At 46.5% G+C, this 13,335-nt stretch overlaps 4 protein-coding genes and 1 long non-coding RNA gene across 5 annotated transcripts in view; 2 read left to right on the top strand and 3 right to left on the bottom strand.

Annotated features, from left to right (window-relative positions):
• The first annotated feature begins 109 nt into the window (after positions 1 to 109).
• LOC111065125 lies at positions 110 to 801 on the top strand. Its single transcript, XM_022353129.1, has 2 exons — positions 110 to 210; positions 293 to 801. Exons 1-2 carry the CDS (start codon positions 204 to 206, stop codon positions 730 to 732), a joined length of 447 nt encoding a protein of 148 aa, XP_022208821.1. The 5' UTR covers positions 110 to 203; the 3' UTR covers positions 733 to 801.
• Positions 802 to 1,901: 1,100 nt separating this feature from the next.
• Positions 1,902 to 3,507, bottom strand: LOC111065085 (protein HGH1 homolog). Its single transcript, XM_022353064.2, has 5 exons — positions 3,347 to 3,507; positions 3,054 to 3,241; positions 2,486 to 2,989; positions 2,200 to 2,417; positions 1,902 to 2,138 (listed from the first exon to the last, which is right to left on the bottom strand). The coding sequence occupies exons 1-5, from the start codon at positions 3,429 to 3,431 to the stop codon at positions 2,027 to 2,029; spliced, it is 1,107 nt and encodes a 368-aa protein (XP_022208756.2). The 5' UTR covers positions 3,432 to 3,507; the 3' UTR covers positions 1,902 to 2,026.
• A 165-nt stretch (positions 3,508 to 3,672) lies between these two features.
• Positions 3,673 to 4,965, bottom strand: LOC111065094 (proteasome subunit beta type-2-like). Its single transcript, XM_022353076.2, has 3 exons — positions 4,718 to 4,965; positions 4,467 to 4,649; positions 3,673 to 4,412 (listed from the first exon to the last, which is right to left on the bottom strand). Exons 1-3 carry the CDS (start codon positions 4,804 to 4,806, stop codon positions 3,746 to 3,748), a joined length of 939 nt encoding a protein of 312 aa, XP_022208768.2. The 5' UTR covers positions 4,807 to 4,965; the 3' UTR covers positions 3,673 to 3,745.
• Positions 4,966 to 5,345: 380 nt separating this feature from the next.
• LOC111065103 (seminase-like) lies at positions 5,346 to 6,344 on the bottom strand. The gene has a single exon (XM_022353090.2). It carries the CDS (start codon positions 6,302 to 6,304, stop codon positions 5,420 to 5,422), a length of 885 nt encoding a protein of 294 aa, XP_022208782.2. The 5' UTR covers positions 6,305 to 6,344; the 3' UTR covers positions 5,346 to 5,419.
• A 4,460-nt stretch (positions 6,345 to 10,804) lies between these two features.
• LOC121404760 overlaps positions 10,805 to 13,335 on the top strand; it is a 34,359-nt gene continuing 31,828 nt past the window's right edge. Inside the window, exon 1 of the long non-coding RNA XR_005968192.1 lies at positions 10,805 to 11,419. This is a non-coding gene — a long non-coding RNA (uncharacterized LOC121404760). The remainder of the gene's footprint in view (positions 11,420 to 13,335) is intronic.

Here is a 13,335-nt window from a genome sequence, read left to right as displayed (position 1 = left end):
ACATATATCTTTTATTTTTTGGAGTGTGGTGTAACTAAGGCGAATCGCTGGAAAGCTTAAATTAAAATACATATAGCTACTTTTTTGTGGGTGCATCTGATTCGTTATCGGACCAGCTCGGCATAACCTGATAAAGAATATCGCCCAAAAGAAATACTTCCCTCGATTGGGCTTGTTTAGTACATTGCTACAGCTCGAACGAAATGGATGGTAAGAGGAGCTGCTCTGCTCCAGCACAGGAAGCCTGTCCTGTCCACTGAGGTCTCAACCACTGCATCCGCATCCCTTACAGGTCACTCTTGGTTGCACTACAGTAACGGAACTGTTCCCCAGAACGCCGTCGTGGCTGGCCACGATTCCGATGGCGACACCATCTTTGTTGGACGCGCCTTCTACTGCAACGACATGCTGCCGGCCAAGGTGATCCCCAATAAGGGCAAGGCCTACGTGGCCTACGCTGGCAATGAGGTGGAGCTCGAGAACTACGAGGCACTCAGTGGCCTCAACTACGAGTGGGTGTCTGCGGAAAACGGAGAGGTGCCGCCCGGCGCCGTTAGCGTGGGACAAAACGTCGATGGTGAGGCGCTGTACGCGGGACGTGGCTACCATGCCGGCTCTCTGACCATGGGCAAGGTGCATCCGTCGCACGGCTGCCTCTACATCCCCTACGATTCCGAGGAGGTGAAGCTCATCGCCTACGAGGTTCTGTCGCGCCGCATGATGGCCAGATAGGTCTACCCAGAGCACCATTTGTTAATCGTTAGCTGAATTTCAAATAAATTTGATACTTTTCATAGAAAACCGACAAGTGGTGCTTATCTGATTACGAATGGTTGTAAAATGGCCAGACCTTATCGTCGCTAGAAATCCGCTCTATTTATAAGTGTGGCTCATTGTCCAGGGCAACCCGAAGGGATGGAGAGATCTATCTATCTATCTTGAAGCTTGTGTTCGCAGTTTTCCCATTCGCAGTGTGCCCTGTGCCCGTTTAAACAGTTCTAAGTTAACAAAACCAAAATAATTATGGGGGGGGGGCGTAGTGCTATATTAACTTGCAAAATTACACCTAGCCTAGGGAATAATAATTATAAAGTCTAACTAAATTTTGATATGGCAAGGAGACGAAAGAAGAACCAATAGGACCAACTAAGCAAATTATGGAAAAACAAGAACTACGCAAGTAGTACTGGGCATATGCTAAGCTAGGCAACAACAGCAATAGAATTTAATAATGAACCATACACACACACACACACACACACACACACACACATAACATTTGTATGAATTTTCAGTTAAGATTTCGAGTGGTTCGTATTTGGTTTTTTTTTTCGAGTCTAAGCGAGCTTGCGCAATGGTTTCCGCAAATCAAAATGATGACAGCAATCAAAACACACACAGAAATTTTGATAGAACAAAACGGTTTTTGCTTTCGGGCAGACAAACACTTAAACACACACACACTCGCATATTGCGCTGAGATCGCTTGCTTGCAGTGCAACTAACTAAGAAACTACAGCTAAGCGCAAAACCTAATCAAAAGGAAAAGCAAACAATTAACACGCACCTCGAATCCCTCTCTCACACACACGATGAACGACCAAGCAAATGATTGTTAAAATAATGAAGTTTCATGACATTTTTGAACGCATGTACGGAACGTATCCTAGCACCTAAGAGAACTTTATACATATACAATACAAAAATACAAAACTATGGATGGGAGCATAATTAGATCAACTAAATAGATATCGCGCTACTTGAACTAATCAAACAAACAAAAATATTGAACGAAAATCCAAATTGTTTCTCTTGCATTTAAGTGCGTGCGTACAACTTTTCTGGGCAACATTTTGGAGCAAAGCAAAGCAAACATTACAAAAACAAATGAATGAACAACTAACAGCATTTCTGAATAAAAACCGCATACATATATTGAAAATTCAATACCGTCTATGAGTTTAACTTACACTACGCGTATTTACAGTCAAAAAAGGTGGGGTTGGGAGGGGGCACTGGGAGTTTGTTAATCTAAAAGACTCTTAACATAGTCGGCGTCTTCCTGCACAAACTTCTCGGCATGATCGGTGGGCACCTCAACGCTTTTGTAGTCATCCAGACCGATTTCTTCCTCTTTTCTGGAATAAAACGGAGAGCATTACAAGGGCATCGAAAGAGCGCTCTTCCTTTGGCACAAACTTGATCAAAATGTCCACGACATTTTCGCAGGCCAGCAGACAGTCACGGTCGAGGCCCACTCGCGCCTCCCACTTGTGGTATTCGCGCAGTATTTCATAGACGCCCTTGGCACGCAGAATCTCCCGACTGCGCCGCGTGGAGCACAACTGGAGGAGGCATTCCAGAAGCATCTTCCTCAGATCTGGATCCGTTTCACGTCTTTTGCTTTCGGGCAGGTACTAAGCGAACCGAAAAGAGACGTTTCTTAGCCATGCAACTGTGCAGACGGGGCGCTGACCTCACTCACCTGAAGCTCAATGGGCAGCATTTCGTTGTCCTCGTCGCTAAACTCTTCGGGGCCGCACAGCGGCTGCAGAATGGCCACCAATATGTTGTCATCTTCGCCGAGTATCACGCTGTGGTACACAGCATCGAAGCAAACGTTCTTCAGGATGCCAATGGTGCCGCCGCGACGCACCACGTTCTCCTCGTACGAGGCGAAGGGCAGCAGCTTCTCCAACAGCTGGTAGCGCGCATGGCAGCACAGCTCCCGGCCGCGCGGCACCTGCGTCAGGTTGCAAAAGATGGGCGCCAGGTAGTGGAGACGCGCCTTCTTCTTGTTGAAATCCAGCTGGGCAAAGGCTTTGGCCAGCCGTGGCAGCGTCTGCTCGCCCCGCTCCAGTATGTCGAGTATTTCGTGTACGAGGCTCTCCACGCGTGTCAGATTGCTGAGCACCATGCTCCAGGGATCTGCTAGCGGCGACTGCTCGTCGCCAATTTGTGTGGCAGCCACCTCCACAATGGCAAAGGGCTGCAAGTGATCAAAGGGCGGGTATAAGTGTGAACCCTTTACAGGGTCTGTCTGCTCGTCTTACAGGCTCGATTCGTTTGGCCAGATTAAACACTTTGGTGGCGCACTCCTCCTCTGCCGTGAGATTGATAAGGCTGAGCACTGCATCCTTGGCCACCGTGTGGTTTTCGTCGAATGTCAGCCCGAAGATGGCCATCAGCAGCTCGTCCAGCGAGAGTATTGCCGCTTTTCCCTCGGCACTGCCCGTGAGACCTGTAAGAGAAAGGCATGTGACGTCACTGTTGCCCACAAAAACCAAAACATTCAGCACGTGGAGTGCCAACGTTGGCCCACCACCTGTTTGTGCACCACACTCACCCAGCACGTGTGTCAGCGCCACCGCCTTGAGGTCCAGCCGTTGGTTGGGCTGCATAAACTGCACCAGTTCGCTCACAACTTCCATTTCGTTGTATTTATTTTTAATTATTTGTACAATTTGTAATGTTCAGTGTGACCGCGGATTTATCGACAAAATATACCGTCCGTCCCTGAAAAATATACCGTAAATATCACAAATGGTTTAAAATTTCCGAATCGAGTATGGTAGCACTATTTTCAGGGCAGTATTTCAGCAATCGAGTACGAGTGGGCGCGTAATTTTCAAATTTCATAGATTAATTTAATACAGTCTCAACAAGTAAAAATAAGCATTAATTGGGCTATAATTATGAACAAAAACTGTAAACAAAACTGACTTGAACTTGTTTTAGACAATTTTTATGCATCGCTTTGATTTGGCTGCTTATTTTTCTTGCTCCTGTGGCGGGCCAACGCAAGTGCGGTCCGTGAGCCCTTAGGCAAGAGCTTATCAGAGTCCAGTGGAGGTGTGTACAAGCTGTTGTCAACGGGCTCTATGGGATGATCCATTGCGAAAAGGACTTTGGGCAAGTCTCTTTTCACTCTCAGTGCGGATTGTCTGGGAGGAATATTCACAGCGAATATCTTGTCGTACAGGGCAACCGAGTAGTCGGTGCGGATGACGCAGATATGGATGGGCGAGCCGGAGAACAGATCGTTTCGTATGCCAGAGCTCACCGCATCGATGGCCAGAGACTCAGCCGCCTTCTCGTCGAGACGTGCGTGCCAGCGTTTCTCCAGCACAGCCATGCCGGCCAAGTGGCCCGATCCCTGCACCGCGAACGGAATCTTATCCGTGGTGCCCTCGAAGCGGGTGGCATAGAGACTGGCCCCCCCACTGTCCACCCCGCCGATGATCAGATTGACCTGGATGTGGCCCTGATAGCGGTACAAGAGATGCTTGACAAACTGATTGGCGCAGACGACAGGCACATGGCCGTGCATTCGCAGGCGGTGCAGCTCCATTTGGGCGTGAGTGAGGCGTGCCAGCTGGTGCAGATCACCGCAGACCCCGCACCCACCGGCGCTGCAATAAAAAAAACGGTAAGTGGAGCGGTAAGGAGCACCAGAAAATACCCACTAAATATTATCCTGCAAGCGATACAATTTCTTCATGCAATTGGTGGTGACCATGCCATCGGCTGTGCCCTTTCTGTCGGTGGCAATGATGACGCCGTCACGGTACTGTACGCCCACGACAGTGGAGCCCGTGGTCGTTGGCGGCATTGGAATAAATCCATTGCACTGTGCAAATTGGCTGTTGCTGCAGATTGGTTTCGTTTCGGGTATTGGCATGTAAAACAATACGGAGAGAGCAGGCAACACACTTACCGTTCGCGATTGACAAAACTAAAGCCGGTTGAGCTCCTTTGTGGCGGCGATTGGCTGCGCGCCTGCCACGTGGCTGCTGCGTTGAACATTCAGTGTGGATACGATTTGCTATGTGATATTTAGATTAATATTCGAATGTGTTTAGAGCACGGACTACGTGTGATCTTTTTGATGGCTGTTTCAGCTTTTATCGATTGACGTTTACATTTTGAATAGCCAGGCCAGCTTTTCGTTCTAGCATCCCCCGTGCCCCGTAACCAGGTGTTAAGATTGGGCTACAGTCAGCATTTAAATATGCTATAAGGGCACCAGTAGCTACGTATTATTGTAATTGGTAACGCGGATACAACCTGGTGGATGGTGTAACCTTGTGTACCATGTATTAATAATAAATAATATAAAAAAAAATAATAATAAATAAATACTAATAAATGTATTACGTAGCTTATAAAAAAGGGGGTTCAAGGTCACAGTCCCCACTGTTTTTCGCTTTAGAGTTATGTCTAGTACTGGAGTTTTTCCTGCATACAGCCCACAAAAAAGGTTCGATGCCGATTCAATCTTTTTTTTGCTGCATGTCTTTGCCCAAACTATAGCTACAGTAAAACCTGTGTGTAATAAATCTCTATTTTTAGAGATAGTATTGCAGCGTTATCCACAATGCATTTTATTAGTTTTATTAAATTTACAGCAGCCTACTATCTACCCCAATTGCCTGCCCCTTTTTGAGCGCATGCGGCGCGAGCGTTTTAAGAGCCCTCGACTGTCGCCAAGAATGCCGCTTACCACCTTGACGATGAATGGTTTGACCTGATAGATGTCGGTAATGAGGCCTGGATGTGCGCCATGGAACTGTGGTCCCCAGGCGACAATGCCGCACAGCTCGTCCACACCGGACGTCACGGGGCAGCCAAACTCGTACATGCGGTACCGGCCGCTGTTGAACTCTCGGGCACAGGCGATCGTCTCGGAGATCCTCAGCTTGTGCCTCGCGTACTGCGGCTGGCACTCAGTTGTATGCATGACGGCGATATCCTCGGTGCTGGTGCGATCGAAGGACTCCGTGGGATCTACGCCACAGGCCACCACCGTTAGCGTTTCGTAGGTGCGCAGCGGATTCTTGCAGAGCTGCACAAAGGGCTGCTGGCTGTCGTCGTGCAGGCTTTGGCGCAACTTGATCACCGCAATGTCCATGTAGTTGTCCGGATATCGATACTTTTTGGGCACATTGACGCTCTCGATCATGGCGTACTTGCTGGCCACATCCATGTCGGGATTGACGAACTCCACGCTCATGGTGTTCAGCTTCTTGCGGTACCTGTGCATGCAGTTCGCCGAGGTCAGCACATACAGGGGCTTGTAGTAGGAGGCGCCGCAGGCGAAATGCTCCCCATCCATGACGTGTAGCAGCCAGCGGCCCACGTGGCCGCCCTCCGTCCGCTGGTAGCCATTTGTGTTCACGGTCCGTACGAGTCGCTTAACATGCAAATTGGGATCCGAAAGAACTTTCTTATGCTTAACTGCCAGTCCTGCTGGCAGCAGCAATAGCAGCTGCAGCCACATCAAGATTCTATAGTTGGGATTCATGGATTGTACCTAATCTATTCGTAAGTTTTGGTCAACTGATTGCCATTTTTCGTGGCAAAAATAACTTGGGAAACGTAATTTTTGTAAGCTGAAATGTCACGTCTATTTGGCTATGCATATTACTGAGTCTTTGTTAATAAATGAGCGCAACTAAAGGAGTTCCCCAAGAGGGATTGGGATGCATTCCAATCCGACCCACTGCTGCCTATTTATCTGTGGGAATTTAACCAACAAATCGAATACCTGCCACATTAAGTTACCATAACTGAACCATTTCATAGCCCATGCTTGTATATTTAATTTATTTTATTGCACTCTTAGGCATGCTGGGGAACCCATTCAAAACCCTTAATGATCTCCTATAACCTCAGATACGCTATAGCTCATTAAAATCCCGTACGTTCTGTCTGCTCCGCTCGTTATTTTATGAGACAACAGCAACAATAAAACTGAAGAAAAAAAAAGAAGGAACGTGTGAGTCGCTTCTGGGGAAGCGACTCTACTTATACCCGTATTCAGTCAGTATATACATTTTTGAGCTTATGAATTTTTAGAATTTTATCACAAATCTAATATACCCCTTAACTCTTTTTGAGTACGGGTATAAAAACCAGTTGATTCAGTGGCTACAAATAAATGATGCCAGAATTGTAGCATTATTTTTGGGATCAGCACCAACCCTCCCCCCCAAACGAGTGCGTAAGTGCGTTGTATCTGAGTAACTGAGAGTATCAGCGATGTGTGTCATCAGAGACGCAGTCATTGTCATTGTTTTTACTGGTATCGTGTTTTCGCGCAATTAATTTTCGGTTTTAATTGATTTTTAAATGCTGAACCAAACGCGAAGATGATTAACGAGCTAAAAACGAAACGGGTTCAGCGCCTGATAATTAGCTAGATAGGACAGCTATGATAGCTATGCAGATATTATCTGTTAGCCTGTCATTTGTTTTGACCGCCTTAAAATGGAGTTGAGTGTCTTCTTTGTGAACCCTATGGATGTATTCGCACCTGCCCAGAGACAAATATATTTTTTTTTGGGGGGTTGGGGGTAAGACAGCGAAACTGCACGACTAATCGGTTAAAGGGGCGTGTCAATCGATGTGATCTGGGTCTCTTATGCAATGCAAGCCCCTTTGACGTGAACGCTGCTCCAACTGTTGCCAGAACGATACGTTCGGGGGGGCGGACTGGACTGGGCTGGGCTGACTGCGTTAATCATCGCCTCTCAGCGTGTTTTGGGGGAGTTCAAGTGTAAGTTGGGGTACAAACGAACGAGAAAAAAAAACCCGCTTAGCACCTGGTGACATCACAACCGGGTTTTCGGCACTGCTGCTGCGGCCCACTTGCGCACTTGCCCGCCTAGCGGTACTTTACGTTCTGGCCAAAAATAACGAGGGGATGTGCCCGCGCGCTGCTTATATCGGGGTATTTTGGTGGGGAACTGCGTAATTTGGGTTTCAAGTACAAAAACTGGACACTGAACCCGGTCGACGACGTCGATCAGCCCACTTCCTGATCGTAGGGCTCGTAGGGCTCGTAGGGCAACTACTCCCAAACATTTTTCCGGCTATTTGCTGTTGGCTGATGTCCAGTTGATCACGTAGGCCCGCAAGCGCAACCGCAACGGTCTGTGACTCGTCTCCGCACTGGACCATTCCGGCATTGTCAGTCCATCCACGCGCTGTCGCACCCAACATCGCAATCTGGACTGCCATCTGCCATCGGGCATTTATAATGGCTCAACATGCGGCTCGATCGGTTCGCACGCCCCGCCCCGCTCCGCTCCGTTCCGGCGTACTTTTATTAGTCACATACTCGTACATAATTCGGCGAACGTTCCCGTGCCGGGGTGCTGCTCGGCATGCCAAATGTGGCGCAGAGCGCGTGCGCGGCCCGCTTCTGACGTTCGTTACCCCATTTGCCTATTTAGCCCAGTCGCAGCATAAAGCACCAGGAAGCCCATCACCAGGGGCTATTCAGTGGAACTGTTCACTCATTGAATAGCTATGGAAACGTTTACGCTGACACTGTGCTTCAATTGTCTGGGGAAAATCTTTGCTCAAGACAATTCATTTGAAATTAAAGCAAATTTATATTTATTTATAACTATTTGCGGAATTTTATGGAATATACATATAGAATATTTGCACCAGTTTAATTGTTTACTTGTTAATTTCACTGTACTCGCACAAACCCCCCAAGTGTCATTAGCCCAATGAATAATTACCATTTGTTCGGTTGGCCCATCAAATACGAAAATCCCCATTTTATTGCGCTCTGTTTGTGGTGCTAAAATCTTTAACAAAATGTTGGCCGACCGTCTGCATACAAATTGTTTGTAATTTCCGTACAAAATCTTGTGACTTGCTTTTGTTTTTCGATTGGCAACAACTTCCCCTTCTTTAAGTTGCGGGGGGGGTCTTTCCCTTTCCCCACCCCCCGACCCACTGTGTGCGTCTTATTAAAACTGAAAAGTCCCGCATTTTTAATGATTTCCATAGAAATCTTTTTACTTTTTACATTTTGCTAGTCGCATCAGCAACAATAACAGCAACTTTTTTTTGTTTGTTTGCCATGCAACTGAAAACAATTCCTCTTAGTTATCTCTGGCAAGGGGAGCAGTGGTGTGGTGGTGCAGGGAGCCACGTGTTTCATCTGATATCCCTGTTGATGGCACTGCCATTGTCCTGCAGCTTTTATTGCATAGACTATTCCGCAATGCAAAGGAAGAGGAACATTTCCTTTTTTTTTTTTATGAAGGCTACAAAAAAATGATTGCTCTGTCGTGTCTGGTGTAATTTGAGCTGGTTAGTGATCTCTTTGCCGGGGCGACATCTGTTGCTCTCCAGAGACTGGATGTGTAATTGATTCTTCAGGAAGCTCAAAAAAAAAAAAACCATCCCAAAGATCCCAAAGATCCGATCGAGTGCAGACAGATCGGAAGCAGAGGCAGAGATGACGTTGATGTCTGGATCCGGAACGTCGCTGGTAGCGGACTCTGGGTTCATTGATCAGTGTAATGGTCTTCCTTTGATCTTGAGTTACAGCCAAGTGACAATTTCGGAGCTGTGTGGTGCACCTTCCGTTTGTGGGTGTTCCCCACTGCGATGGCTTTTTGACAGTTTCATTTCAACTAGCAAATTGCTGGAGTTTCCTGTTGTTGCCATGCCAACATGCCGTAAAATTTTTGTGCACTGTTAGCCCGAGATCAGGCCTGAAGCCTGAGGTTAATAACTTGACTGGCTGCGGGCTGCTGCGTAACCCGATAGCCTCACAATCTCTCACGCAGTCGAGAGAGGTGCTTGACCGACGTCTGGCTTGAGATAAAAACCTTCTTTTATGCAACGGACCAAAAAAAAATCCAGCAACCTGTAATCGAAACTTTTATGAGATCCGCCTTTGAGTCCATGTCGGTTCGGTGATGCTGCTCCGCTTTGCTAATGTGACCAACTGACCTTTTCGGCTGCCCCAAAGGCCCTCAAGTATCGAAGCTAATGACCGCCATGAACTCGGACATGTGATAGCTAGCCCCATGCTAGGGTTGGAGCCCCTAGCAAAGGTGCATTTGCAGCACCCTCAAGACCCAATTAAAAGCAAAAGTTACCTAACCCCCCCTAAACGACTGGGGGCATGCCTAAGCATTCACTTCCCGCCCTACCGCCCTACCCAAAAATACTTTCAACCGGCGAAGTTAACGTTTTTAATCCACTCTGTGACTGAGACGTAGCTGCCACATCGAACGTGTTGCAAGCGAACATGTGGCACAGGGATATGCCATGGGTTGGGGTGTGGGTTGGGCAGGTCTGTGTGGGTGTGGGTGTGGGTGGCTGTTGTGTTGTGTTGTGTTGCGTTGTTGGGGCTGCTACACGTTTTATTGTTGCGGTAGTCTTTGACGTTTTGCTGGGGGTGCGGGAAATGAAATATGGGAACCCCTTAAGGAACCCCGCCGAATCGGAGAGAGGCAGCAGTGGAGTGGCCTGTGTAACCTTTGACCTTCTTTCGCTTTATCCACAGATAACTGAAGATTAGACAGTGTAAATTGGGCAGCCAGATAACAGTGCCCGTAGCCGAAATCAATGTATAATCAATAAGCTCAGAACGCCACAAAACTTTTGTCAACTTTTCTGTAGAGTCTGAAACTTGGCGGAAGTTTTCCGGTTCCATTAGCATGTCCACTGCAAGGAAGCTGCTGCTCACAGATGAACCAACTTCTGCCAAGTTACGACTGCACAGTTACGACTACTCGTACGCGTTAATGGCAACAACAACGATCCAACAAGTGTCGCCGCCAAGCGAAAAGTTACGTCACGTCGGGAGGAAAGTGCCAAAAAACGTAGCTGTCAGCAGCCATAGCCACATCCATGTTGTGTTTACCAGCCACCCTGGCGTAGTGGAAGGAGCTTGCAACTCGAACGTGTGTGCAGGAAGTGAGTAGCAAACGGAACGCGGACCAACGGCGGGTGCAGAAAAAAATAAGCCAACAGTTCGCAACGAACCCTGAACGCAGCAAGCAGCCAGCAGAGCCCCCCGACACGAGACCCGAGTGACCGAGTTGGAGTTCCGAGTTCCGAGCACGAGCACGAGACCAACTACCCAGTCCCCCAGGACTGCCAGTCCTGTCGATATGGCAGCACAGAGCACAGAAGCAGTGGGGGTTGCTGTTGTTGTTGGTAACACTGTGCTGTGGATGTCCTCGTTCCTGTTTCAGGACTCGTTGCGGTTCGACTTCGGGTCGGGTTCGGTTCGGTTTCGGTTTCGGGCTTGGTCCCGCCGCCGCTGCACTCGCTGCGCCAAGAGTTTTGAAGTTTCGAATCAGTCGCCGCCGACTTGTTGGGTCATTTGCATATAAACGAGACAGCAGCAGCAACCTGCCTGCCAGCCATCTCTCTCTCTATCATCTCCTGTCACCGGAGACCGGAGACAGTGCAAAACAGTCCCTCACGGAGTGCATTAATAACCGCAGCAGCCAGTCCAGTAAATTGTAAAAATTAATTAACGATCAGCGCCTATCATATCATTTAATAATAATAACGAACCCGCCACTCAGTTCTGACAGTTAAAAGTGAAAGCTCGCACGAAACTTCTTCCGATCCGCACAGAACTACAAACTAAGTGAGTAATTTTTGTCGTCTATTTTTCGCTTACCTGTTCAGCCTGAATAGTTTACCAAAACTTTTGTGCATTCAGGCCTTCAAAAGTTTTTGCGCCGCAGAAAATCTAATTAAATTTTGGAAAATATTTTCCTCGGTTTTGGTGTTGTGAATATTGTGCGGCCAGCCAGAGTGCTTTCTGACCAAACTTAATTCGTGAAGAGTGCTGGTCGACACTCTGGATTTCTGCATAGTAATTATGAAATGTTTTGCTCAGTGATTCTCTTTGAGAGCTAACCAGTAGCTTTACGTGTCAAAGTTTAGTGGAATGAGTTCGGACAGCCTTAGAATTTATTGCGAGTATTTAAAAATGTATTTTGTTGTCGGGCAAATTGTGAAAATTCTGCATGAATTTTGTACAGTTTTTAATGCATTTTGGGTAATTTATTTTGGGTTCTTATGGAGTGGTTATTATCGGACTATGCTTTCCTAATTTATCCTCGGATAAAATACTCCTTTAAAATACTCGTATGTGACATTTCTTTTTGATCGATTGAAAAATAGTTTTAAATTATAAAGGGGTTAATTTTGTATTAATTACGAATTGAAGCTGTGATTTGTTTTAAACACTGAAACATAAATTAGATGTATATATATATTATATACGAAAATATATACTTTTTTTTTGCCTATTATCAAATTATAAATATTTTGGATCACACAATAATTGAGATAGAAAATTTCAGTTTTCTATTTCCAAATATTTTTAATGATTAAATATTTTGTTGAAATTATAAAACTTCTCTCATACTCGTATTAAGTTAGTTAAGTTAAATTAAACTTCGCATTAAGAATTTATACACTTACGATACCTTCGATATCTGCACACGTCAATCTGTGATAAATGCTCATCAATTATTTGGAATCCGTTCAATTACAAAACTCTCTGACAAATCTGTTCACTTGATAATCCGCTCTGTCTGACGATTAAGCTGCCTGGCATGTGAGACAAGCTCCTTGAGGATGCCACAGATGCCAAAGCATATTCCCTTTATACACAGAAATGTCGCTGATTTGATTAGCAGGTGCCGAGCAGAAGGAGCCAATGAGATGAAAGCAACTGACTCCTCGAGCACGGACGGGCAGCCATGAAATTTTAATTTAACTTACTGCCTTTGTATCTTTGTGAGAGGAGTGCCTGTGCCTGCCTGCTGCCTGCCTGCCTGCATGCCTGCTTGCTAGTGTCTGTTGTGGGCTCTGTGTCAAGCCAAAAGACAAACATTAACATTACGTGCCTTGGCATCAAACTAAAAATAAAGACAATGCAGTTTTATGGCCCCATTTGGCAGCAAACGCGTCTTGTGAGTAATTTAAATGACTCTACCCGGTTAGAGTCATGGGTATGCTGATTACTTGTAGCTACAGGCTGAAGGCCACCCGACTCCCAGCTATTATTGGTCATCAAAGACGAGACAAGACGGGACGGGATATCCGTCTGTATTAGCATGAAGTTCCGGAAACTTAACGCGCTGTCATCGTAGAAAATTGCGAACAATTTGTGCCAACTACGTGGCATCTACGGGATACTCGGGACGCCTACTTAAAGATGTCCTGAGTAAATTTAGGATTGCACAGAATTCTACCAATATTAGATTTTAAATATATAGCAGCAGTGTAGGTATTTTTTTTACCTTTGTAATGCTGTTGCTTACTTTCAATTAGGCAAACGCACGAACAGCGCTGAGGGAATGACAGGAAACGGAAATTGGGAAAGGGGAAGGTGAAATAGCAACCCAAACTAGTGGTAGTCCTGGTACCAACCGCTTCTTGGTTAGACTTACTCCCTTTGCGTGTGTGTGTGTGTGACTCTGTGGTATGTGTGTGTGTGTGGCGTTTGCTTGTGTGTGTTTAATTATACATTACGTATGCGCCACATTT

The sequence above is a fragment of the Drosophila obscura genome, unplaced genomic scaffold (genome assembly GCF_018151105.1).
Source record: "Drosophila obscura isolate BZ-5 IFL unplaced genomic scaffold, ASM1815110v1 contig_4, whole genome shotgun sequence".
Taxonomy (NCBI): Eukaryota; Metazoa; Arthropoda; class Insecta; order Diptera; family Drosophilidae; genus Drosophila; species Drosophila obscura.
The sequence above is the reverse complement of the archived record's forward strand: the minus strand, read 5'-3'. Positions and strand labels throughout refer to the sequence as shown.